At 35.4% G+C, this 27,856-nt stretch overlaps 1 protein-coding gene and 1 long non-coding RNA gene across 2 annotated transcripts in view; one reads left to right on the top strand and one right to left on the bottom strand.

Moving 5' to 3' along the window:
* Window positions 1–2,783: 2,783 nt before the first annotated feature.
* Window positions 2,784–27,856, top strand: part of LOC145248786 (uncharacterized) — a gene marked incomplete at its 5' end in the record, with an annotated part of 199,585 nt that continues 174,512 nt past the window's right edge. The window contains one exon of the long non-coding RNA XR_013863394.1: window positions 2,784–2,849. This is a non-coding gene — a long non-coding RNA (uncharacterized LOC145248786). The remainder of the gene's footprint in view (window positions 2,850–27,856) is intronic.
* The window catches only part of LOC145249079 (uncharacterized), a 24,352-nt gene continuing 6,373 nt past the window's right edge, over window positions 9,878–27,856 (bottom strand). The window contains exon 2 of the mRNA XM_080110914.1: window positions 9,878–10,441. Within this exon, the coding sequence (XP_079967040.1) occupies window positions 10,104–10,430 (327 nt within the window). The 5' untranslated portion in view covers window positions 10,431–10,441 and the 3' untranslated portion in view covers window positions 9,878–10,103. The remainder of the gene's footprint in view (window positions 10,442–27,856) is intronic.

The raw sequence follows: 27,856 nt of genomic DNA, 5'->3' as shown, positions 1-27,856 counted from the left end.
CTCTCTCTGTCGTGCGTTCCACCCCTCCCTCTCTCTCTCTCTCTGTCGTTCGTTCCACCCCTCTCTCTCTCTCTCTGTCGTTCGTTCCACCCCTCTCTCTCTCTCTCTGTCGTTCGTTCCACCTCTCTCTCTCTCTCTGTCGTTCGTTCCACCCCTCTCTCTCTCTCTCTGTGTTCGTTCCACCCCTCTCTCTCTCTCTCTCTGTCGTTCGTTCCACCCCTCTCTCTCTCTCTCTCTCTGTCGTTCGTTCCACCCCTCTCTCTCTCTCTCTCTCTGTCGTTCGTTCCACCCCTCTCTCTCTCTCTCTCTCTGTCGTTCGTTCCACCCCTCTCTCTCTCTCTCTCTCTCTCTGTAGTTCGTTCCACCCCTCTCTCTCTCTCTCTCTGTAGTTCGTTCCACCCCTCTCTCTCTCTCTCTCTGTAGTTCGTTCCACCCCTCTCTCTCTCTCTGTCGTTCGTTCCACCCCTTTCTCTCTCTGTCGTTCGTTCCACCCCTCTCTCTCTCTGTCGTTCGTTCCACCCCTCTCTCTCTCTGTCGTTCGTTCCACCCCTCTCTCTCTCTCTCTCTCTCTCTGTCGTTCGTTGCACCCCCCTCTCTCTCTCTCTCTGTCGTTCGTTGCACCCCTCTCTCTCTCTCTCTCTCTCTCTCTCTGTCGTTTGTTGCACCCCTCTCTCTCTCTGTCGTGCGTTCCACCCCTCTCTCTCTCTCTCTCTCTGTCGTGCGTTCCACCCCTCTCTCTCTCACTCTGTCGTGCGTTCCACCCCTCTCTCTCTCTCTCTGTCGTGCGTTCCACCCCTCTCTCTCTCTCTCTCTCTCTCTCTGTCGTGCGTTCCACCCCTCTCTCTCTCTCTCTCTCTCTCTCTGTCGTGCGTTCCACCTCTCTCTCTCTCTCTCTCTGTCGTGCGTTCCACCCCTCTCTCTCTCTCTCTCTCTCTCTGTCGTGCGTTCCACCCCTCTCTCTCTGTCGTGCGTTCCACCCCTCTCTCTCTGTCGTGCGTTCCACCCCTCTCTCTCTGTCGTGCGTTCCACCCCTCTCTCTCTCTCTCTGTCGTGCGTTCCACCCCTCTCTCTCTCTCTCTCTCTGTCGTGCGTTCCACCCCTCTCTCTCTCTCTCTCTGTCGTGCGTTCCACCCCTCACTCTCTCTCTCTCTGTCGTGCGTTCCACCCCTCACTCTCTCTCTCTCTGTCGTGCGTTCCACCCCTCCCTTTCTCTCTCTCTCGTTCGTTCCACCCTCCCTCTCTCTCTCTCTCTGTCGTTCGTTCCACCCCTCTCTCTCTCTCTCTGTCGTTCGTTCCACCCCTCTCTCTCTCTCTCTCTCTGTCGTTCGTTCCACCCCTCTCTCTCTCTCTCTCTCTCTCTGTAGTTCGTTCCACCCCTCTCTCTCTCTCTCTCTGTAGTTCGTTCCACCCCTCTCTCTCTCTCTCTCTGTAGTTCGTTCCACCCCTCTCTCTCTCTCTCTCTGTAGTTCGTTCCACCCCTCTCTCTCTCTCTCTCTCTGTCGTTCGTTCCACCCCTCTCTCTCTCTCTGTCGTTCGTTCCACCCCTCTCTCTCTCTCTGTCGTTCGTTCCACCCCTCTCTCTCTCTCTGTCGTTCGTTCCACCCCTTTCTCTCTCTGTCGTTCGTTCCTCCCCTTTCTCTCTCTGTCGTTCGTTCCACCCCTCTCTCTCTCTGTCGTTCGTTCCACCCCTCTCTCTCTCTGTCGTTCGTTCCACCCCTCTCTCTCTCTCTCTCTCTCTGTCGTTCGTTGCACCCCCCTCTCTCTCTCTCTCTGTCGTTCGTTGCACCCCTCTCTCTCTCTCTCTCTCTCTGTCGTTCGTTGCACCCCTCTCTCTCTCTCTCTCTGTCGTTCGTTGCACCCCTCTCTCTCTCTCTCTCTCTGTCGTTTGTTGCACCCCTCTCTCTCTCTCTCTCTCTCTGTCGTGCGTTCCACCCCTCTCTCTCTCTCTCTCTCTCTCTCTCTGTCGTGCGTTCCACCCCTCTCTCTCTCTCTCTCTCTCTGTCGTGTGTTCCACCCCTCTCTCTCTCTCTCTCTCTGTCGTGCGTTCCACCCCTCTCTCTCTCTCTCTCTCTGTCGTGCGTTCCACCCCCCTCTCTCTCTCTCTCTCTGTCGTGCGTTCCACCCCCCTCTCTCTCTCTCTCTCTGTCGTGCGTTCCACCCCCCTCTCTCTCTCTCTCTGTCGTGCGTTCCACCCCCCTCTCTCTCTCTCTGTCGTGCGTTCCACCACCCTCTCTCTCTCTCTGTCGTGCGTTCCACCACCCTCTCTCTCTCTCTGTCGTGCGTTCCACCCCCTCTCTCTCTCTCTGTCGTGCGTTCCACCCCTCTCTCTCTCTCTCTGTCGTTCGTTCCACCCCTCTCTCTCTCTCTGTCGTTCGTTCCCCCCCCCCTCTCTCTCTCTCTGTCGTTCGTTCCCCCCCCCCTCTCTCTCTCTCTGTCGTGCGTTCCACCCATGTCTCTCTCTTTCTCTCTCGTGCGTTCCACCCCTCTCTCTCTCTCTCTCTCTGTCGTGCGTTCCACCCCTCTCTCTCTCTCTCTCTCTCTCTCTCTGTCGTGCGTTCCACCCCTCTCTCTCCGTCGTGCGTTCCCCCCTCTCTCTCTCTCTCACATGCTTTCTCACTCTCTCTTTTATTTTTTCCTTTTCTTTCTCCTTTTTTTTCTCACCAGCATCTTTTTATTCAATTCTCTTTAACGATTATTTATTTGTGTAAAATTGCAAGATTGTTTCTTAGCTTACTTTTAAAATTTGTTTTTTTACTCATGAAATTTTTTTTTCTTCCTTTCAGCGCGAAGAGAAAAAACGACAAAGAAAGTTGGAAAAACTAACAGGCACATCTTTAAAACAAAATTCTGTGAGTCTTTTTTTCTTTGTTTACTAAACTGTTAACCGATTGATTTTTTGGTGACCAAAAATTACTTTTTGGCTAAGGAAAAATAAAACAAACCTGTAGTTTCTCATCGATATATTGATGTAACATTTTATACTTTTATACTTTTGCACGTGTGCGTTAATGCTGGTGAGCAATCAATAAAACAACGCAATGACGTCATTCGCGATCTTTCATTCTTTTGATCGTCACGTTCTATGCGTGGGTCGTGATCCTCTTGTGCTTGCTGAGCTGTTTAAGACGAATCACAATAACGACTTGCTGAGTTTTCAAGGTTTTTTAAAAAAGATTACTCATTGGGGAGAGACCACGTAATTAGTTACTTATTTACTTCATTTTCTAAACTTGGTTTTAATAATGATGACGCCTGGCCACAGTCCTGAGGAAACATTCACTTAGATCTTTAGATTGTATTGCTAGGGACTGACAGGAATTCTTTTGTTTCTGTCCTTGAAGGTGTGACGCCATCACCCTTATATTTCAGCACCTGCATTTCTAGCGCATTTTGTCTCTGGAACTAACCTTTCATCCTTGTTTCAATCATGCCACCTGCAGCTGGGTCCATTTCTGTTAGCCGTCAGATATATTCTGACATGTACTGAGGTTACCCTTACCAAAATTTATATTAGTTAACTGTATCTATACTTACTGGTGTAGGGTTCGAATATATAACATAAGGATTTGAATCAAAATTCCCTAACACTTAGTGTAAAGATACACTAGGTGGCATTTATTTATTGTTGCACGCATGTTTTTTGCTGTATATTTATTGCAATGGATAGCAGACTTGCTGCAAGTTAGCAATATTTAATAGAGAGGAGATAACATGCAGAAGATCGGAAATACGTCTGATCTGGAAAGTTGGTCTACTTAAGAAAATGATTTTAATTTTTGAGGCTTCACATTGAATAAAATTCACTGTCATTTTTAATTTATTGTATTTTTGTTTAAAATTTTTTATTGTAAAATTCAGCGGCATCTTTTAATCCATATAGTTTATAAAATTCCAAATGCAAGGATAAAAAATGTAAATAAAAATGCGTTAAAATATTTCCAAACAATAAAAAAATCAAATACGTACATTTTATTCTCTCTGGTAATAGTTATTTACTGACATTGTTTTTTTCTGTTATAAAATTCTGCACAATTGCCACTGTGTACTGTGAATTTATTCTCTTCTCGTTCTGGCCATGCCATAGTCTCTCACACATTAGCCACTGCTGAAGGTGTGCACCGGTTTACAAGTATTAAAAAAATATCTAGCAGAGAGACCCGACATTGCCCGGGATTGAAGAGGATCAACCAATGTTTCAACCTCCCATATTTTGTCATCGAAATCAGTAAAATTGCGCATTTTTCAAATCAAATCGAGTAATTGCCTGCTCTAGTTGGGGACCCACTATAGTGCACTGAGAGGAAGCTTCACATGTCTCCCCACAGTGACTTAGACTACAGCACATTGTAGTTTCATTGCACTGTAAAGAACGGTTGATTTTTATAAAATTATATATATTGGCTTGGATTAAAGTTTAAATTGCAAAAGTCAAGTATCATGGTTCAGTTATGCCATAAACAGAAACATTCATCTTGAATGCGCCCCTGTCAATATCAAAGAACCTACTGTTGATTTTATATGCCGGGCCTTTCTGCTTTTGCAGTAATAAAACTTCTTAAATGCAATTCTGATGTTAGGCTGTGTAAGGTGTTAACTTTAGTCAAAATCGCCTGTTTCTTATTTCATCAGATTATTTTGATTATCGATACTTATCGAAGACATTCCAATACAAAACCTATCTAAGAAGACTGTCAGACACATGAAATATTTTTGTATGAAATATAAAAAAAAATCTGCCCAGCTATTTATGAGCCTATAGGGAACGAACTTGCACACACTCACATACACACGCACACACACAGTTCCTTTTATGTAATAAAAAAATAAAATAAGAAAAACAAAAGAAAACTACAACATTTTCAGCAAATATTAGTCGCACTTTGGGTGCATGTGTGATACCATTGTGAGAAACTACCCTTTGAGCGCTAACATCCATATCTTATTTTTACTGTCACGGCCGAGTTCTTCAGTTGATGTCAGCTCATCTCAATGTTCCAACCTTGTCCAAGCCACAATCTGCTTTTAACTTTCTCCAACTGGCAAGTGTCATCAACTGGATACTGTCCCAATTGTCATACACTCTCAAGATCAACCGTGAATCTTTCCTACTGCCATAAACTCTAAGCCACTCCCCAAAATGCCTGAAAACCAACTCTACACATTTGCATCCAGTGTTCTGTCCTTTTATTATGATCATTGTCACACCTTGATCAACAATTTCATGTCAGCCTCCTTTTGTCTACCTCAGTGAACAACTTCCTCACTATTGTTCTGCTGATAAACCCTATTCCCTTTATTCACTTATTTTTGTTTTACTTTTTTCCTCTTTCCTTTTCTTTTCAGGGGTGGGTGATTATTATTATTGCTGCGATTCTTAATTTCTCTCATGAAAGAATTAAACAATATAGGAATGTAAGACGTTTATAGCAATGCCGGGAACCGGGTGTTAAAGTGATGTGAAGTAGGAACTAAAATGGACAAACTAAAGAAAGTCTTGTGCGTTTTTTTTTGTTTTTTTTATTATTCATTTATTTTCTAAAAGCAATCACAAACTCCATGAGACTTTTTCGTTTGTCCATTACGTTTCATACATTACATACATTACGTTTCATACATTACATACATTACGTTTCATACATTTCATACATTACGTTTCATACATTACATACATTACGTTTCATACATTACATACATTACGTTTCATACATTACATACATTACGTTTCATACATTACATACATTACGTTTCATACATTTCATACATTACGTTTCATACATTACATACATTACGTTTCATACATTACATACATTACGTTTCATACATTACATACATTACGTTTCATACATTACATACATTACGTTTCATACATTACATACATTACGTTTCATACATTACATACATTACGTTTCATACATTACATACATTACGTTTCATACATTACATACATTACGTTTCATACATTACATACATTACGTTTCATACATTACATACATTACGTTTCATACATTACATACATTACGTTTCATACATTACATACATTACGTTTCATACATGACATACATTACGTTTCATACATGACATACATTACGTTTCATACATTTCATACATTACGTTTCATACATTACATACATTACGTTTCATACATTACATACATTACGTTTCATACATTACATACATTACGTTTCATACATTACATACATTACGTTTCATACATTACATACATTACGTTTCATACATTACATACATTACGTTTCATACATTACATACATTACGTTTCATACATTACATACATTACGTTTCATACATTACATACATTACGTTTCATACATTTCATACATTACGTTTCATACATTACATACATTACGTTTCATATATTACATACATTACGTTTCATACATTACATACATTACGTTTCATACATTACATACATTACGTTTCATACATTACATACATTACGTTTCATACATTACATACATTACGTTTCATACATTACATACATTACGTTTCATACATTACATTTCATACATTACGTTTCATACATTACATCACTTTAGCAATCGGTTCCATGCATTACTATAACTTTCTTATTCTGATCTTCTGTGCTCCAGAATTTATTTTTCTTCATAGTCACCAGCATTCTCAATGCACTTTTGCCAGGAATTCGATGACACATATTTGCTTATGATGCATGCCCATGACAGTGGCTATTTTCTTAGAATCTCACACCATCAATGTCTGCAATGGAGAGATGAAAATTTCAGGTCATGAATGTATAAGTCTAGTCAGCATAACAATGTATAATAATGTGTGTGTGTGTATATATATATATATATATATATATATATATATATATATATATATATATATATAGCATTATTTGGGGGGGGGTACAAAACTTTATTATAGTTATTAAAAAAGGAATACCGAGTTTTCTTTTTTGTATCCATGGTAAAAAGGAGGACGGAGAGGAAAACATTTAATGAAGATTAAAAAAAAAAAAAATTAAATAACGGGGTAGAGTCAGCTGACCGGGTTTCGCCCTCACTTTTCAAAGCCGAATGAAGGTTTTTAAAAAATTTGTTATATATAGGGAAGCAAATTCAAACAGACTAAAAAAAAATCTATCAGTGGGGGGGGGGGAATGGGGGAACAACAAAAATAAATCTATCATTATGATAATTATACAATGGAGAGGAAACGCCTTGGAGACTAATCACGTTCAGACCCAAAAGACAATCCCTTTGCTTACAGAGAGGTCTCTTTAAATGGCCATGAATAGTCTCCAAGAGCTTCAGATGAAATAACGAATGACTTAGAATAGAAAATGAGTCACTGCCGAAATTCATTGCACATTACGTGTTTTTCAGCAAACGATCCGTTATAGCAGAACCATACGTATTACTCCAAACATCTATTAGTCGATAGATTTCATTCCTGATTTTGCTGGGTACATGTTGTTGGATGCACCACCTAACCTGAGGGTCGTTCTGCCAATGTAATTGGCACTGCAATTACATTTAAATTGATAAATGACATTATTCATATGAATGGGAGGCAGAACGTCCTTTCGAAAGGATAGCAATAATGGTTTTGTCGCAAACACAACACGTACATTGGAAGCAAAATAGCAATATTCAACAGCTAAGCTAATCTGTTTGGAGAATCTTTCACTTATTGTCCCTAACCAAGGTAAACGAATATAAATTGGACATTTAGCCACCGTCTTAGTTTTTATTTGAGAAAAATTATTTATTTTCCTTTTTATGATGGAGTTAATCACACCAAGAGGGGTACCCATTATTGGACCAAGTATTGGTAATCGATTTTACTTCTTCAACCAATTTAGATCGTAAACAAATCATAAGGGCACGATGTGTTAAGGTCCAAATTAAATTATACTTTCGTTTGTTAGGACAAAATGAATCCCAAAATGTATACAGCCCCATAAACATTGGTTTACGGTAAATTGATGTCAGATAACTTAATGGAGTTTTCGTCATCCATCAAGAAAAGATAAAATAGAATTACTTTCTTCCTCATATACTTTAACACAGGATGCATTTTGTTGAGTAAAGTGAAGAATTTAGTTGCCTCGAATTATTGAATTCCCCCACTCTGTATCTGTGCCTAAATCAAAACGCGGATTCCATGAACAAAGCTTCTTTCTTAGAACTGCACGCCTGTGGAACTCTGTTCCGTCTGCCTGCTTCCCACCGGACTACAACTTGGATGTCTTCAAGTCCAACGTTAACAAATTCCTAATGAACCGCCCTCTTAAGTAAACACTTCATCAAATCTCCACACTAACGTAATGTACTTGCAATAACCCTTATCCCTGAGTGGCTTCCGGGCCTTGATAAGTGGTGATCACTGTGTAAAAAAAAAAAAAAAAAAAAGGAAAAAAAAAAGACAAAATGTGTCCTCTACATATCGAAAATAGACTAGCGGTTTTATGGGTCCGAATTACAATTGTTTTTCATAGAAATCCACAAATATATTCACCAGTATAAAATCTTTTGTCTTTATAAATCTTCATTTATACTTCATAAAATCGACTCTGTTTTCCTGTGGCATACTCTATTTACCTCATTAATTCTTTCATTTATTTAATGATATTAAATGAATCGCCATCTAAAATATAAATCGTTTTTATTTTTCATAAAATATAGTTTGGGAATATTTTCGAAACCAATTTAGGTGACTGAAATATGATTTGACCAATATTGTAATAATTTGTGACAAAAACTTAAAAGGCCTAAACGCCTTTAAGTAACTTTATTATTAAAAAAAAGTTAGTTACGTAAAGGGGACAGGAACAGTGACAGAAAATAATATGAAATAGTTTAACCCTTCCATTTTTATCAAAAATTATTTAAATATTGCTCCAATCCTATTTCAGTCACCTAAATTGGTTTCGATATTACTTACAAACTTATTTTTCTTAAACTATATTTTAGTAAAAAACAAAAAAAAATTAAAAACCATTCAATGAAAACCAGATAGACCCCATAATTTTATAATACGACACCTGTTCAAACTGAAACACGCTTATCACAATATTCTTATGTGGATCTATATTAAAAAACCTCGTTAAACTTTGTGACATATTTTCATTCTATAGAGGTCAGGTGCGAACGCAGACCTCATACTATTATTGTACTGTATTTATTCTAACTGGAACATAATTATCAAAGTATACTTATGCAGATAGATATCAAGTCTTTGTTAATGTTTGTGGCATATTTCCATTCTATGGAGACCAAGCGCGGATGCAGACCCCACAATTTTATTATACCATCCCTGTTTAAGTTGAAACATACTTATCAAAGTATTCTTATGTGCATCTATATCAAAAACCCTTGTAAAAGTTCTTAATTCTTTTATTTCCATACTTTGTAGGCTAGGCGCATACGAAGACCCCCAAATTTTAATAAACCACCACTGTTCAAAATGAAACATGTTCATTTTTGATCCTCCATACCTCTTCAATCATTGTATGTGCTCAGTTTTCTATAATAGTCAACTATATAGGAGCCTATTCGTGTACAGACATACAGACGTTCAGCTTTATTATATATATATATATATATATATATATATATATATATATATATATATATATATATATATATATATACATACATACATACATCAGAGATATTTCCAAGTTAGTATCTGAAGGCGCATTAATTCACTGGGAGAGATGCACCCTCAGTCTTCGTTAAGACACATCTAAGAGAAGGAAACTCTGATGTAAAAAACCTGCAGTCTACTGTATAGTCTGTCCTTTTTTTTTTGTTTTTCTCCGAGAAAAAGTTATTTTTTCACTGGAAAGAAATAAAATTCATTTCAATAACAAAAAAGATGAGAAAAACACTTTTGAAATTTTTAAGGAGTCAATGTTTTATTTTGTCTGTGGAAAACATGAAAAAAAAAAAAAAAAAACTCTGAAAACATAACCTGAGGTGGAGGAGATGTCCTTTCGCAAGTGTCAGAAAGAATTGTGAACACCATCTCATGATGGAGAAAAAAAGAGAACCAGAGAGTGGGGGGTGTGCGCACACGCTGCTGTTTTGTGTCCGTAGAACGCATCTCTGTCATGTTTAGCCATATCGGATTACAGAGCTGCTACTGCCGGCGGACGTGTTGATGTTTGAGGTTCGTGGAACGGGTACATAGCCCTGGGCTGGCATCCAGATCCACAAAGGTTCTCGTTTGGAAAGGTTTCGCTCGTAGTAAGATGGAAGGCGGCCCTGGTACCCACTTGGTGGAATCATCAGACCATTATCTCTGGTGGCAGATGCTCTGGTGATCAATGAAAGGAGGTTCTTGTCTGCATGAGGTCGGTTCGCTTGCCAAATGTCACCCGAAATGGTCAATCCAATACAACAGACGGCAACGATCAGTATGTGACTTGTCAACTTGGCCATGATTTCTATGTCTGAAAAAAAAAAAAAAAAAAATGAAACAAAAAAACAAAAAAAAAATGAAACAAACAAACAAACAAAAAAAATGAAACAAACAAAAAAATGAAACAAACAAAAAAAAATGAAAAAAAAATGAAACAAAAAAAAAATGAAACAAACAAAAAAAATGGAACAAAAAAAAAAATGAAACAAGGCTGCACTATTAAATCAGGTGCCAGTTGGGTTGGGGGGAACAAATTAAAATATAAAATCATCATTATTAGTAGACAAATGGAGGGAGGGCGTCCGGCTTTTTCCGGTCGTAAAAAAATACGCTTAAATATGATATTTTAATTTGTCCAGATTTCATATATATTATTAGAGTGCAGGGTCTTGTTCTGATCCAGTTTGTGGCCACCCACGGCTTCCTACTATTCGTAGCAAAACCTGGGAGGCGCAAAGTTGGGTCTTCAATGATGTCTCCTCCTTTGGGAGTATTGTTTCCCCATTCCTCCTTCCATGTCTCAACACCACCCTTATGAAAACATACTTTAACAAAAGGGTACTTAAGGGTGAACACCAAAAAACAGTTACATCAGTCTTTCATCTCAGTAACCATGAGGCCAGACGAATCCTCCAGGTTAAAGCTAGTGAAGCAGCCCTCCCTTCTAATCAATTCTCCAAGTACCTGGGAATCACCCTTGAAAGAATGTTGTCCTATCAGACACACCTTAGGGTATATGCAAATAAGATTGTCAAAATAAACAACCTCCTAAAGAAAGTAACCGGAATGCGATGGGGCGCTTCTCAAAAAGTCTTCAGAACAACAGCAGTCGCACTCTGCTAAAGTGCTGCAGAATACTGCGCCCCAGCATCGTCTTAGAGCCCACACGCAATGAATTATTAATGAACAATTTAGTTGTGAGGTCCATATCAACTGTTTTGCATCAACTAATCACAGAGTGTCATCTATTCTTTCAATATGGTCATACCAGGAAAGTCGGCCCTCTTGCACTTTAGCCAAATAGAAATTAGGAAGAAAGAAAAGGAACAGCAGTTGTTTGACACCGGTTGAAAGAATGCAATTTGATTGGACAGAGAAATTATGACGTCATTACTATGAAATATTGATAAAATTTAAAAATTGAAATTGTTGAAAAAGATTGGAAAGGAATTTAATAAACAAGTATTTAATAATTAATAGTATTTTTAGAATTAAAAAAAAAATTAAGTTAAGATAGAATTTAAGAATTGAAATTATTGTAAAAGAATTTAATAAGTATTTAATAATAGTATAAAAATAATTAATGTTGAAGGATTTTTAAAAGAGTTAAAGTCATTTAAGTAACAATTCTATCGCTGACTTATAGCGAACTATTTTATTTTATTTTAAATTAAAAAACGTTAATTAGCTCTCCAGTTAAAAGAATTTTTTAAAGTTCAGATAGAATTTAAGAATTGAAAGTATTATAAATAAGTATTTAATAATAGTATAAAATAATTAATGTAGAAGCAATTCCATCGCTGACTTATAGTGAACTATTTTACTTTTATTTTAAATTAAAAAGCGTTAATTAGCTCTCCAGTTAATCATACATGTATTTATTTATTTATTTCTAAAACAATCATTTATTTAAAAAAAAAATTGTTTTCTAATACTGTCAATTTCAATATCGTATCTTTTTATCGTTTCTAATTAATTAAAATTACGCGTAAAAAATTGTTTATTTATAAAATGACGTCATAATTTCTCTATCCAATCAAATTGCATTCTTTCAACCGGTGTCAGACGACTGCTGTTCCTTTTCTATCTTCCTAATTTCCAGTTGCCTAAAGTGCAAGAGGGCCGGAAAGTCTATATGTTTTGTAATTCATCTCTTGATACTATCCACATTTAATTTTCCACTGAGGTCATCAGAACTAACTCTAAATTTAAGCGAAACAAATAATTGGGAGTTTATATAACTCATCAATCCATTATGAATGCTGAAATGCAAAACTGACATTTTTCTTAAATAATCAAATTTTGCCCATAACTGTTGTCTCACCAGCCACCTGACATTCATTAAGGCTTATCCTCGAGTAGCCTTTGAGTCTTGATAAGAATACGTACACAATGATGAGTACTATCGATTGTTTCTAAAAAAAATATTTCAAAGCTTTATTTTTTTTTTTTGTATATACGATTTCTTGCATCTGCATGGACATGTCTTATCAGTGCCGACAGCTGTGAAATCCATTATTTTTCCCCAACATTTCTTCAACTAAATACCTAAAAAAAAAAAATCTCTTGCCGAAAGCAAAAATATCCGTTCTGAACGCTGAAATGGAAAATTGACATTTTTTTTTTAAAATAGTCAATTTTTGCCCAATTTTCCATAACTGTGGTATCTAACTGGCAACCTGAGATTCATTAACCCTTATCCTCGAGTAGCCTTTGGGTCTTGATGAGTGGTGACGCCTTAGCACAATAGGTGCTATCTATTGTTTCTTAGAAATATTTAAAAAAATATTTTTCATTTTTTTATGCCGTATTTTTTGCATCTGAATGAGCATGTTTTATCGGAGCCTACAGCTGTGAAATCCATTATTTTTCCCCAATGCCTCTTCAACTTACTTATTCAAACGTTTCATAACAAAAGACAGGAAAAAAAAAAAAAAAATCTCTTGTCCGAAGCAAAAATATCCGTTCTTCGAGTTGTTCGAGCAATGAGCACTTTTAAAATGAAGGGTGTAAAACTAAGAACAAATAAAACGCAAAACGCTCTCGTCTTCTGTGATGATGAGTGTATACTTCAGGTGAATGCGGAGGATGAGGCAGATAAAAAAAATATCTACCTCATCCCATTCGTCTAAGCAGCTCACCTATTATGATATTGTATGAGAACAATGACAACAACCACATTGTTTCTTCAAGAAGATCTTATTGATATAAGTAAAACTAGCATGACCTGTGGAAATTCCACGGCTATATCCACCATCTTTTGTTTATTGCTACTGTATTTAAAAATATGCTCAGTCTCTTGGCATTCGATTCGAACACTGACCCATAGAAATTCCAGTGGTATCCATCCGTAATAAAACAACATGGTCCCCTGTTTGACATCGCCAACCCTAACGTTGGGTGGGTTTCTAACAATATTTTGTTTAATTTCACGTTTAAGGTATTATCTGAACTTTAAATATTTAGGGTGTCAGTTTTTATTGCCATTTTCTTGTTCATACCGATGCGCTCGACAATATGTTTTTTTAAACTGATTAAACGTTTTAAAGTGAATAAAACCACTATAAGCTTTTCCAGATAGGTAGAAGAGTAACTTATCTTGCCTTTGGTAACATTTATTTGTGATATATTTGATTTTTGATCACTTTTTCGAATCTGTGTATAGTAACACAAACCCAAAATCTCATATGTACATTTGAAATATGCTAATATGAGATTTAGGGTACGTTTTATAATCCGCAGAGATTTGAAAAGTGGTCAAAAATTAAAATATATAAAGTTTATAGTGGTTTTACTCACTCTAAAACGTTTATTCGGTTAAAAAAACATAGCGTCGAGCGCTAGGTGAGAACAAGAAAAACAAATATGTTTAAATATTTTAAGTTTTGAAAATGACTCCAAACTAAAACAACCCACCCAATATATGTTAATGTAATATATATTGGATGAGTTTCTGACAGTTTTTTTAATAATTTTTAACAAACCCCAAACTGTCTACAACTGTCCCTAATAGTTGTGAACTGTTGCAAAACCTACGGTTGCATGTAAAACTGCCCATAAACTAACTTTAAAAATATATCAGTTTTTGTTTGGTCCTTTGTCCCAAAATAACTGCCACACCTTGATTAACAAGCCTATTCGGCTTCTTTTTTTTTTTTTTTGCACCTTGGTGAACAACTTTCTCTCCATTGTTCTGCTAATAAACTTATTTCCTCTTTTTCTTTTAAATGGCTTTGTAATCTAATAGGTAATGCCTTTTTTTCTTCTCTGCAACCTCTTTCCCACAGAAGAGACGTTGTGAGCTTGTCTCTGTTTTATCGTTATTTTCATGAAAAGTGCTTGACTGATCTCCAATCTATGGTCACCACCTTGGCAATCTTTCACAAAAAACACTCGTTTAGTCAAAATCACTATCAAAAGTTTCCACCACTCTCTATCTGTACTTAAACCTAAATGTGAATTCCATGAACAGAGTTTCTTTCCTAGACTTGCCCGCCTGTGAAACTGGTATCAGTTAAATATTTACACAGAAACACACGCACATCTACTGTTCATATAATAACAGTAGATGTGTGTGTATATATATTATATGAATAATAAAATGCACTTGGCTTTAACATTTTACTGCAGTTTCACAGTTATATCTGATCATCAGAAGTATAGAATTCCAAAAAAGTTAAACATTGTCTTCTCATGTCTATTTTGTTTATTTATGAATAATCTTTAAATTTTACTGCTTCTTTCTACATTCCTATTCATTTTCTTAGGTTTCATATATTAAACAAGTTCTTATTGAACCGTCCTCGCAAATAATCTAATCATACCAAATTCCCACCACAAACGATTACTACACTACTGTCCCAATGACTACAATGCACACATTAACCCTTATTCTCGAGTGACTTCTGTGTAAAAAAAATCCAACATCCTAAGAGTTGGAATGAGAAGTGTCGGTAAAATCCATTGAAAGCGGTCGGTGTTTATATGAGAAAATAAAGCTGTGTACGCATTATAAATGTTTCTTTTCTGTGTCTTATGTTATACATTAATACATTAGGGGTCATTTCGAGTTAAAAGTTTATTTACTGCACTCATCTGGACTAGAGAAAATCATGATTTAAATGTGTATGTCTCGTTTAAATAACTAACGATAATTCTCTGATATGGCCGACCAGACGGGTGATCAAAAAGTCAGATCGAGCGTACGGGAAAACGAAATGAGATCAAATGAGGTCACATTTCGTTAGTCTCATTTCGTTTTCCGGTACGCGGTACGCTCGATCTGACTTTTTGATCACCCGTCTGGTCGGCCATATTGGATATTCATCGTTAGTTATTTAGACGAGACATACACATTTAAATCATGATTTTCTCTAGTCCAGATGGGTGCAGTAAATAAACTTTTAACTCGAAATGACCCCTAATGTACTAATGTATAACATAAGACACAGAAAAGAAAGATTTATAATGCGTACACAGTTTTATTTTCTCATAGAACCACCGACCGCTTTCAATGGATTTTACCGAAGTGTCAGTAGTATCCCACATCATCTGCTGTATATTTCTGCTATGCTTAAAAGTATACCCATTCTTTGGACGTCCGGTGTGAGTGCTGACCCCCCATCCCCCAATATATTATCATCTTTTTTCAAACTGAAACATAGTTTTTCTCCTGAATTTTTGAGATGAGGATTGATAATTCATATTATTTGGATTATTCGGACTAATGTTCTCATCTTGAGTTTTATTTTCACAACGATTCGGTTGATGTAACCGCCGACCTTAGACAGAAGAATGCTGGGCAACAATCAACTATTAATACTAAGCAGACCTAGTATAGAATTTAACACAATATGGGATGTGGGTACTATTAATTATAATCAATAGTCACAAATAATAAATATATATCTATGTGTGCTTATATTCTTATATTTGTATGTATATATATATATATGTTTCGTGGTTAAATTTTAAATTCTGAAAAAAAAAAAACAACATATAGAGACATATATTCGATTTAAGAATTTATTCTCTGACAAAAGGAATATATAGAAGGGGTTATTTTAATTTCCTTAATCCATGGATTTTCAACAATGGCTCATATCATCAGAGGAAATGAACTGCAGTTAGCAAAAGTTCAGCTGCGAATGGACGCTATTTTGCTTTTCAGCACAATTATTGAAAATAGTGCTGAACATTTTGCTAACTGCAGTTCATTTCCTCTGATGATATGAGCCATTGTTGAAAATCCATGGATTAAGGAAATTAAAATAACCCCTTCTATATATTCCTTTTGTCAAAGAATAAATTCTTAAATCGAATATATGCCTCTATATGTTTGGGGTTTTTTTTGTTTTTTTTTCAGAATTTAAAATTTAACCACCAAACTTATATATTGCTCTATTCTTAAATATTGAGCTTTTCCTTTTTGACTAGGATCACCTTGAAAGTATTACTTTAAGTAATATCTATCAGGATTTTTCATCTGAATTCTATCAGTGTCTTATCTCGCTTATATATATTTGTGTGTGTGCTTATATTTGTATATGTATGTATATATATATATATATGTGCTTACATTTGTGTGTGTGTGTGTATATATATATATATATATATATATATATATATATATATATGCATTTGTAAACATTTAAAAATATAGTCACTTTTTGTTTTATAGGAAAACTACTCAAATCCGAATTTAATTATCGCTAATAAAATAACAGACACATGTGCATGCATCTATCTATTTATATATCAACGTTTTTACACAGATATTAAATATACTTTGAAAGACCAAAGTTTGTTGAAGTTATTAAACTTCTTGAATCAGAAATAAACTAAAGTGTAAGAAGGTTTGTTTCGAAGTTCCGTTGTGTGTGTGTATGTGTGTGTGTGTATCATAATTAAATTTTAAAGAATATATATATATATATCTCGCTCCCCATCTGAAGTAATAAACAAACCTCTCTAGCAGCAAAATCCCATCCTTTCACTATAGAAGCCTCTAGCCTTCTACTGTAATAGCTTCTTTCCTCGGACTGTTAGACTTTGGAGTTTCCTCCCTGTTTCCTGCTCTCCTGAGTATACTAACCTGCAGAAATTTAAATGTAATGTGAACAGACATCTCCCTTCTCACATAGTCCACTGTAGATATGACCCCAACTAATAGCCGTTATGTCCAAGTGGGAATATACTTTGTTTGGGGAGAACCAGAGTTAAAAAAAAAAAAAAAAAAGCAATTGTGATATCTAAATATAAAAATAGGTTTTAGGCTCACAAAATTCATATTAGTATTTTCCGTAAGAACCTGTGGTTTGGGAATAATGTACTTCGTAAAGTTCAGTTGTAAAGTTACACTGTTCTGAAGGTTGAAGGTTCAATCTTCAGTGTAGGCGACACTCAAAATACAACTGCAAATAACTTAGCACTCTATTATGGCTGATGGGACGAGAGCATACTACTTTCTATGGATTAAATAGTTTCATGCAGATCCCCGAGTTTGACATGACGGTTCCTAAGTTCGACAAGGTACATCTGAAGAAGGTTGGAGGTTACATCCACCGAAACATTGTTCAAATAAAACCTAAGATGAGAACAGTAGTCTGAATAATCCAAATAATATGGAACCTCTTTATCTAATTGCTCGTCTTGATGATGTTCGGTTATGCTAACATTTCGCAATGTCGTCTATCTCCGAAACATTTCTAGAAATTGGTAACAGTACAAGGTTCGCACAGACTTGAAAAAGTTCTTGAATTTTGACTTTTGCCTTTTCAAGGCTTTATTTCTAATATTACCTTGAAAAATTCTTGAAAATATGGAAAATTGTCTTGAAAATTTCTTGAAGGGGCCTTGAAAATTGTATCCTTTATATCTGATAAAAATATGTGTCAAAATATTAAAAAATTAATTCAAATCTTTATTCTTGTTCTCATTTGTAATTTATTTTTTGGGTGTGGATGAGGGGAAAGGGTAGTGGCGGATGCCATAAATAAAACTGGCTCCCTCCCCTCTCTAAAAAAATACTTTTCTTTGCACGGCCGGGACTCTCCAATGATGAACCCCCCCCCCCTCGGGAAAATTTGTAATAATTGAAAATGACAGTCGATTAAAAGGGAAAAAAAAAAAATGGACGAGACAGCAGCCATCAAAAGCCCTAAAGGAAGTTAATATTTTGGATGTAGTAAAAAGCATTTAAAACTACATCAAAACGCCAAAAAATGATGCAGGTAGGTTGGAAAGTAACTTTTATTGACTATGATAACATTTATTTGTTGTAGATTTGATTTATTACCACTTTTTCAAATCGCTGTGAATGGTAAAAAAAAAAAAAAAAATTTGTCTTTAAAACTTGAATTTTGTCTGGAGAAGGCTTTGAAAAACTTTGAAAAGTCCTTGAAAATGGACATTAAAAATCTGTACAAACCCTGCAGTAATAATAGTGTTAATGCTATTACAAATAATACCGATATATAAAATTCTAAAATTAAAAATAATAGTGTTAATGCTATTACAAATAATACCGATATATAAAATTCTAAAATTAAAAATAAGGAATTTTATAGTTGTATCCTTCATCTGTTTGAAAAATATTTTCATTCTATGGACATCCAGTGTGAATGCAGACCCTACCGTATTATCGCATTACCGTTGTTCAAACTGAAACCTGCTTATCTAAGTACTTAATTCGGTAATTTTAGAATATGTCTGGTTATGGATGTTAGGTGTGGATGCAAGCCTCATGATATTATAGTACCGTATTTGGACAGAACAGATACTACACTTTGATCATAGACATCTAGTCGTTGTCCATCATCATGGCCAAGATCAACTGTTTTTTGGAGAACCAAATCAAATCCCACAGCAAATAATGGAGTCATTTGTACTAGATAGGTGACTGGGAATTCTAGGGCTGTATGTGCTCTCTGCTTATCTCGGCATTGTTTCCAGTTGTTCTGAACCTCCACTTGCCACTGGTATTTAACAATGTTGACTGAGGAGAGGTGTGGTTAGAGATTGCACAACTCTTGCCACAAAAAAATTCCACATGCAGGTACCCTTACAGTGGGTATCCATAGTCTGTCAAGTCTGAAGGAAGGAAACTACCATTCTTCACACTTAATCTGTTCTATCCCTTTTTTTTTTTTTTTTTTTTTACACAGTGGTCAGCACTTATCAAGGCCCGGAAGCCACTCAGGGATAAGGGTTATTGCAAGTACATTATGTTAGTGTGGAGATTTGATGAAGTGTTTACTCAAGGGGGCGGTTCATTAGGAATTTGTTAACGTTGGACTTGAAGACATCCAAGTTGTAGTCCGGTGGGAAGCAGGCAGACGGAACAGAGTTCCACAGGCGTGCAGTTCTAAGAAAGAAGCTTTGTTCATGGAATCCGCGTTTTGATTTAGGCACAGATAAAGAGTGGGGGAAATTTTTCACAGTAGATTCAGCTAGACGGGTGTTTTTCGTGAAAGATTGGCGAGGGGGGACCAGAGATTGGAGTTCAGACGAGCACCTGCCATGGAAATAACGATAAAACAAGGATAGGCTCGCAACGTCTCTTCTGTGGGAGAGAGGTTGCAGGGTAGAGAAAAGGGCATCCCCCACTAAGCCACAAAGTCTATTTTGTACTCTGTCAAGGCAGGATAGGCTGTTTTTAGCAGCTCCTGCCCAGATATGGCAGCAGTATTCCATCCTTGGACGTACTTGGTCAGCAAAAGAGAAATCTTTCTATCCTGAGGCAATTTTTGTTTTTGTTTCAATCCATTGTGCCTCTCTTTGGGAAGTTTGGTTTTCCCCACATTAAAAACCGACTTTGTATCTAACTCTGCCCTCGTAGGGAGGCAAGTAAACAGGAGCACCGTTTTAAGTTTATGAAGGAAATCAAATCAATCCTGAAATATGATCTTTGCTGTGCATTACTTGTTGTAAATATATTTTCACACTAATATTAAATATATCGAGCACTGTTGAAGAAAATGCTGAAATATATGTTTTTGATCTAATGGGAATGTTCCCAGCCTTGACCAGTCATAAAATACACTTAAATATATTTCGTATTAATTATTACAGAGCCAATCATCTATTGAATATTATATCGTACCTAATATACAGGGTGTTTCAAAAGTCTTGGGAACATAAAGATTTTTAATAACTCAAAAACTATTAGGAGTTAAAAAATGAAATTGGTACCGTTGGAAAGGTTAAAGTTTCAAATTTTGTAGGGGAATCTTCAAACTTGCTCAATATGAGCACCATTCGTCACACGGCAGACATCTAGTCGATAGTCCATTTCCTGCCAAACGCGTTCCAGCATCTTGACGTCAATGGTTCCCACAACTGCCGTTATTCGAGCCTTTAGTTCGTCAATATCTCTTGGAAGGGGCGGCACATAGACTTGTTGCTTGACAAAGCCCCAAAGGAAAAAGTCACACTCAGTATCCCATATGCGAGTGCTATGCTTGTTAACTTTGCCATTCAGATAGAAGGTCGCCTCATCGCTAAAAACAAGCCGGTCATCAAAGCCGTTATCTTCCAACTTCTCTTGCATTGCAATGCAAAAGTTACGGCGAAGTGGCTTATCAGTGTCCTTCAACTTTTGGACCAACTTGAGCTTGTAAGGTACCATTTGCAGTCGTTTCCTTAAGACACGCCAGACAGTTGCTGGAGCAAGCTGAAGTTCCCTGCTGGCTCTTCTCACTGATTTACGGGGGCTCTGCTGAAAGGCTTCCGGACTTGCTCAACTGCATCTTCTGAAGTTGAAGGGCGACCTGTTCGCTTACTTGGGCACAAACACCCATCTTTCACAAATTTAGCATGCCATCTGACAATGGGTTTCCTTTCAGGGACTTCTTTTTTAAATTTCCTGTGAAATGCACGCTGAACACATGTCCACGATTCAGTCTTTGCAAATTGGAGGACGCAAAACGCCTTGTCTTGTTTAGAGAACGCCATTACTGCACATGGAAAGATAAGACGAAAATCATTAGTATGACCAAAAACTTGATTAAGCAAGCTTTAAAATGACACCAGTTTCATTTTTCTACCTGGAATAGTTCATGAGATATACGCATTTGTAATGTTCCCAAGACTTTTGAAACACCCTGTATAGTACTGATTTCAAAAGTTTAAAATAATTAACTTGGGTGCTATCAGCTAGAATTGAAACTAAAACGTTTGAGCTATCGACAGATTAGAAAGATTTAAATTTAAACCATTTCAAGTTATGAATGAATTTGTGTATGCACAAAAAATAATAGAAATATGTTTGCAAGTTGAAATGAACATTTTGCATAAAATGTTTGCACACATACATACATTTACTGTTCATTTATGTAGATAAACAGACAAAATGACTTTATTTCCAATGCCAGAAACGATTCTTTTAATGGTTTCTTTCTTTTTTTTTTAAGCCTTAATTTATTATTCTTAGTAGTATTGATAAAATGATAAATATTTCTTGATTTTAAACTGCCAGTAAAACTAAAATTTCTATATTACTCCCTCCTCCCCACACATGCAAGTGAATTTTTACATTTGAAAAAATATATGTACATATTACATGAGTATTCGTGATGAATAGAAAGTTAAAAAGAAAATAAAAAATAAAGGCTAAATATTTTGAGATTTTAAAAGAATCGGTAATTGTATCGAAATCTGGGAAAAATAATGGAATCCTCCCATCACTAATGTGTGCGTGTATATATATATATATATATATATATATATATATATAAAATATATTTTAGTCATCGACATACAGTCCTGTTTCGTTGTATCACAACTCATCAGTGCCACTAGACTAGCACCTATCCCAAGCCGAGGATTGAACTTAGAACCGTTGTGATGACAGTCGGCAGTTCTACCTCTTGACCACGGAAGCGGTGCCCGCAACTAATCTGTCCGAATGTCTATTTAAATAAACATCCGTCCGCCACTCGTAACGTGCTCAAACGTTATTTTATTTATTTTTTATTACATTTTCACCCCAAACAAGGCAAATTGCCACTTTGGTGTAGGGGGCTACTATTAGGGGCAACAACTACTGGGGCACTATGTTGGGATTTGGGCAGCAAGATATCGGTTCACGTTACACTTGAACTTCTGCATGTCAGTACAGTTAGGGAAGCAGGGACCTGGAATGGAATTCCAGAGTCTAGCGGTTCTGGGGAAGAAACTACTGGAGTAGAAAGATCTTTTACATCTAGGGATCTCTGTGTGGTGGTGGGATTTAGCTGCCTGTCTTGTTTGTCGAGGGTGTTTACGTCGTGGGGGCACAAGTGTCTGCAGTTCGCCAGAGCATTCACCATTAAAATACTTGTAGTACAGACAGAGAGATGCAACATTTCGTCGATGGGACAGAGGCTGAAGCTTAGATGCCAGTTCAGGGCCTATCAGATTGGCGACTCTCTTTTGAACCTTGTCTAGGAGTGAGAGACTAGTAGCAGATGCACCAGCCCAAATGTGACAGCAATACTCCATACATGGGCGAATGGTGGCCTTATAGAGGTACAGGATATTTTCGGGTGTTAGTAGTTTTCTAGCACGGTAGAGAGAGCCTACCTTCTTCGCAGCGGCCCTGGCAATGCTTTCAATGTAATTGTTCTAATTCATGTTTCCTGTGAACGTTAGTCCAAGCAGTTTGAAAGATGTGCTCTCAGATAAAGAGTCACTGGCCATTGCTATTGGTGGTAGAGAATTTTATATTCAGACTTTAAAACGATATATCTATTAAAGTATAATGAAAACTTATTTGAAGTCAAAATTAAAAATTCTGTAAGAACACATTTCTCAACCTAATACATGAAGCCGGGGGGGGGGGGTAAATGATGAAAGAAAGGTGGAGAATTGTTGGTCAAGATTCCATTGATTTTGGAACCGATGTTAAAATCCAAGTGTCACTAAAGGGCAACAAAGAAATAAATAATTTTAAAACCTTCTTTTTCATAGGAAAAATCTACTGCATGTGTTAATGAAAAAAGGGCCAGTTATCAGGGTCTGGCCTATCAAGAAATTGGGTGACCCTATAAAATTTGATTACCGGATTAATTACTGATCATAGTTGTGACAAAAATGATAAATATTTCTTGATTTTAAACTACCAGTAAAACTACAATCTATGTATTACCCCCTCCTCCCCAAACATGCAAGTGCATTTTTACATTTGCAAAAATATATGTACATATTACGTGGGTGTTTATGGTAAACAGAAAGTTAAAAAAAATACATAAAATAACTCTATAGCTAAATATTTCGAGATTTTAAAAGAATCGGTAATTGTATTGGAATCTAGGAAAAATATTAGAATCATCCCATCACTAATGTGTGTGTGTGTGTGTATATATATATATATATATATATATATATATATATATATGAAATTTATTACTGTGAGTCCAGAATGAGTTTACATATTGTTTCAGCTAGAGGAAGATCCTCAAAGAGAGGAAATATCCAACTAGCATCGTCAGAATTCATAGGTGGACTCATGGGTCCATTTATGAATTCTGACGATGCTAGTTGGATATTTCCTCTCTTTGAGGATCTTCCTCTAGCTGAAACAATATGTAAACTCATTATGGACTCACAGTAATAAATTTCCTATATACTGCTCTGACTACACATTGAGCACTCTAGTCCGGTTTTTTCACCACTGGTAAATATATATATATATATATATATATATATATATAATGTACACATTCAGACATACACACACATGCATATATATATATATATTGTATTATTTTACTTCATAATATTGTAGGTGTGCAAGAAGAATCTGGAAATTCCACAGTTGTATTCATCCGTTGTATATTTCTGCTGACTTTAAAAATATTTACATTCTATGGATATCCGGCACGAAGGCAGACCTCATGATATTATTGTAACATGTTTTTATCTTTTCTCTGACATATCAAATGGTCAATGTAGTTTTATAATATTTCTAGTTAGTGGATGTGGGGGGGGGGGGTCTTTCTCCCAAACTCTAGTTTGTGAAGTATATTCATTTTATGAATTTATTTTATGCAAGTGCAGACCCAACGATATTACTGTATTTTCTTAGTACAGAACAGATACTACACTTTGATTCTAGTTAAAGTTCTTATTCACAACTTCTCAAGCACACTAGGGAAGGGGGGATCGTCCTATTTAAGATTCCCAAATCAAATGGGTTTTTTTTTTATTACTACACTTTGATCCAATAAAGTTTTGCACTTGACGCAACAATGGCATCAGATAAAAATTTTTAAAATTACCTTTTGTTTTTTTACACTGTATCTCTGTCGATCCAGCAATTCCATCTTTTAAAACTATGTGAAAGGGTGATAACTATGGCTATGACAAGAGAATATTCTTTTCATTATTTTGACTCTCGCGTATATATCAGTTAATATCTTTATGTTTTTATATAGAGTGATGTGGTTATCGATTGATTAACTGTATCGGATATATACTCGAGAGTCAAAACAATAAGAATATTCTCTTATCATAGCCCTGGTGATAACGTACATACGAGCATGACAGTCCAATAGCATATAATTGTTATATAGATTTTTGTTTGTTTTTACACTAATATCCTTTATATTTATTTTTACACTAATATCCTTTATATTTATTTTTACACTAATATCCTTTATATTTATTTTAATGCTAATATCCTTTATATTTATTTTTACACTAATATCCTTTATATTTATTTTAATGATAATATCCTTTATATTTATTTTAATGCCAATATCCTTTTTACTTTTTATGCTAATATTAGGTACGTGCATTTTAATGGCTGACTCTGTAGGAGACATGGTTTTGAATACTGGCTTATTATAATATATTTTTTTTTAATTTCTGATTACTTTTTTGATTGTTTTTAAAGATTATAGCCAAAAGTTAATCTCTCGAAGAAAAAAAAAAATGTGTGCATAAAAAAATATTATTGCAGATTTGAAAAACACATCTATGTATTATGAAATCTTGTTTAAATTTTTCTGGCAAGATAAATATAAATTTTCTGGAATTAATTCCAAATAAATTATTAAGTTAAAGTTTTAAGATAATGAATTAATAAAATAAATGTACTTAATTTTTGCTAAAAACGTAACAATTATCCAAAAAATGAGCAAGCAAGCTCTAGCAATGAGGTTTGTTTATTAATATAAAATAAAATATGGTGGCAAAACTCAAAAAATAAATATGGAAGCACGTACAAAATTCTACAGGCGTATCTAAAAATGATGTCAGATAGTTGACGGGAGAGAGGGGGAGGGGCAAAATTGACTAATTTTCTTCCTTTTTTTTCAGAGCCATGCATCCATACATATCTATAGTGAATGTTTGCATAATTTTTACCATTTTTTTAATTTAATTATTTTTCTATGTTCCTGTTTTAAAGTTTTTTCAATTTTATTTTTCAAGACAATATAAAAATTATATTACGCTGATGCTTACACAATGATCCACGCAATGAAAATATTAGAATCTTACATGTAAAAATTACATATAAAAATTATGCTAAAAATGTAATAGCCTTTTAAGGAAACCTGCAAGGCAGTAGTAGGATATTAAGTCAGTTCCTATCTCTTAGCCTTTTGCTGTGATAAGGCCCACAAGGCGGTGGTGTTTGATTTTGGGGTTGGTTCCCCTAGTCTTTGGCCAACCAAGGGCACCCACAAGACAGTGGGGTAAGGGATTGGTAGTGTGCCAGGGCATGTCCACACATCGGTGGGCCATAACACACTACCTCTGGGGTGCCCTACTACTCCGAGATCTCCTACATGTTTTCATGTAATAAAAATAAATCAACTGTTGCTTTGTATTGCAGCCACTGTATATATATCCTTATATCCTTATATACAGTTGGTGCAATAAGTATCCAATACAAAGCAACAGTTGATTTATTTTTATTACATGAAAACAAAAACAATAATGAAGTGCTATTCTCATGTATTTTTGGATGATAAATACAAATCTTGCATCAAAAATAATTACGCATTCACTAGATAATTACATAAATGTCATATCTAAGGTTCAAAAAGTATCAAACACACAAAAAAAAATAGTATTAGTATTTAGTAATATGGCTTTTACTCGCCATAAGAGCTTCCAAACTTTGGTATAATTCCTTATAAGATTATTACAAATGTTAACTGAAATTTTATCCCACTCTTCGTGGCAGATTCGTTTATGTTAGATTCCTCAGATCTCATTTTTTGTACCATCAACTTCAATTCTCATCACAGATTTTCAATTGGGTCGAGGTCAGGTGATTGATTTGGCCATCCTAATACCTCTATTTTCTTCTCCCGAAACTATGCAGTAGTTGCCTTAGCCATGTGCTTGGGATCGTTGTCCTGCTGGAATATCCAACCATTGGGCAAATTCAAATCCTCTGCAGACTTCAAGAGATTATTGTCAAGTATAGATACGTTTGAGAATTCATTTTCCTTTCTATGATGTGAAGTTTTCCAGGGCCAGCTGAAAAGAAACAACCCCAAACCATTATACTTCCGCTTCCAAATTACACTGTAGGAATGGTATTCTTTGGGTCAGATGCTGAGTTCTTCATTCTCCAGGCATGACTTACACTATTTTGACCAAATAACTCAATTTTTGTTTTGTCTGACCATAATATTTTATCCAAAAAATTTGAAGGTTTCTCCAAATGTTCCTTGGCAAATTCAGACAATTCTTGAGATAAATCGGCTTTAACAAAGTAGTTTTTCTTGGTTTCCGCGATTGGAATCATTTCTTCAAAGCACTTTCCTGATTGTATTCTTGTTAAAATTTTTCTATACCCTGAACCATCCATGTGTAGCTGAAAAATTGATTTTCTTATCTTTTACACTAATATTTCTTTTCTCTTTGATTATGTTTGAAAATATCTTTGTTCACCAACAGAAAATTAAAAGAATATTTATCGATTAAAAAACATTTCAGAAAAGAAAGAAATTGCATTAATTTTTTTTAAAGAAACGTTCACATCTTATGAAGCATCTTATATATATATATATATATATATATATATATATATATATAATTTAAAGGAGATTAGAATAATAGTCTAAAGAGCTAAGTGTATTTTAATGTAATAGTGAAATTACTAGTTTAATTAAAATACAGGAAATGCTCGTTGTAATTTAGATATATAATAAGCTCGATAGTTAAATGTCCTAGAGCTAATTCAATATTAAGTAATGTGATTTATAATTTAAAAGTTTTAAAATTTTTTAAATTTAACAATCAAAATTTAATTAAATTAAAAATCAGTTTCATAAGAAGGAACAACAACATTTTTTAATTTAATTAAATTTTGATTGTTAAATTTAAAAATTTTTTAAACTTTTAAATTATAAATCACATTACTTAATATATATATATATATATATATATATATATATATATATACATATATATATATATATACTCTTTGTTTTTACATAAGCAGTATGAATATTTATCATAGAAATTGAAGCCAAAAACGATGTAGTCTTAAAATTAAAAATCATTTCTTTTTAAGATGCCGAGGCTTTTGATATATAAAAATATCTTCTTCGAAGCAAGACTTAGTTTGTTATATTTTCTTTTCCTCATTTTGTTGCTATTAATCCCGGGGTTTGGGTGCCTACTGTTAAGGAAGAAAATGTCTGGCAAGGTATAAATCAAGTTTGGGTGATGTAATTTGCTTCGTGTTTGAATAAAAAAGATGTTCACATCTGATGAAGCATCA

The sequence above is a fragment of the Euprymna scolopes genome, chromosome 27 (genome assembly GCF_053919585.1).
Source record: "Euprymna scolopes isolate OS-2025 chromosome 27, ASM5391958v1, whole genome shotgun sequence".
NCBI classification, from domain to species: Eukaryota; Metazoa; Mollusca; class Cephalopoda; order Sepiida; family Sepiolidae; genus Euprymna; species Euprymna scolopes.
The sequence above is the reverse complement of the archived record's forward strand: the minus strand, read 5'-3'. Positions and strand labels throughout refer to the sequence as shown.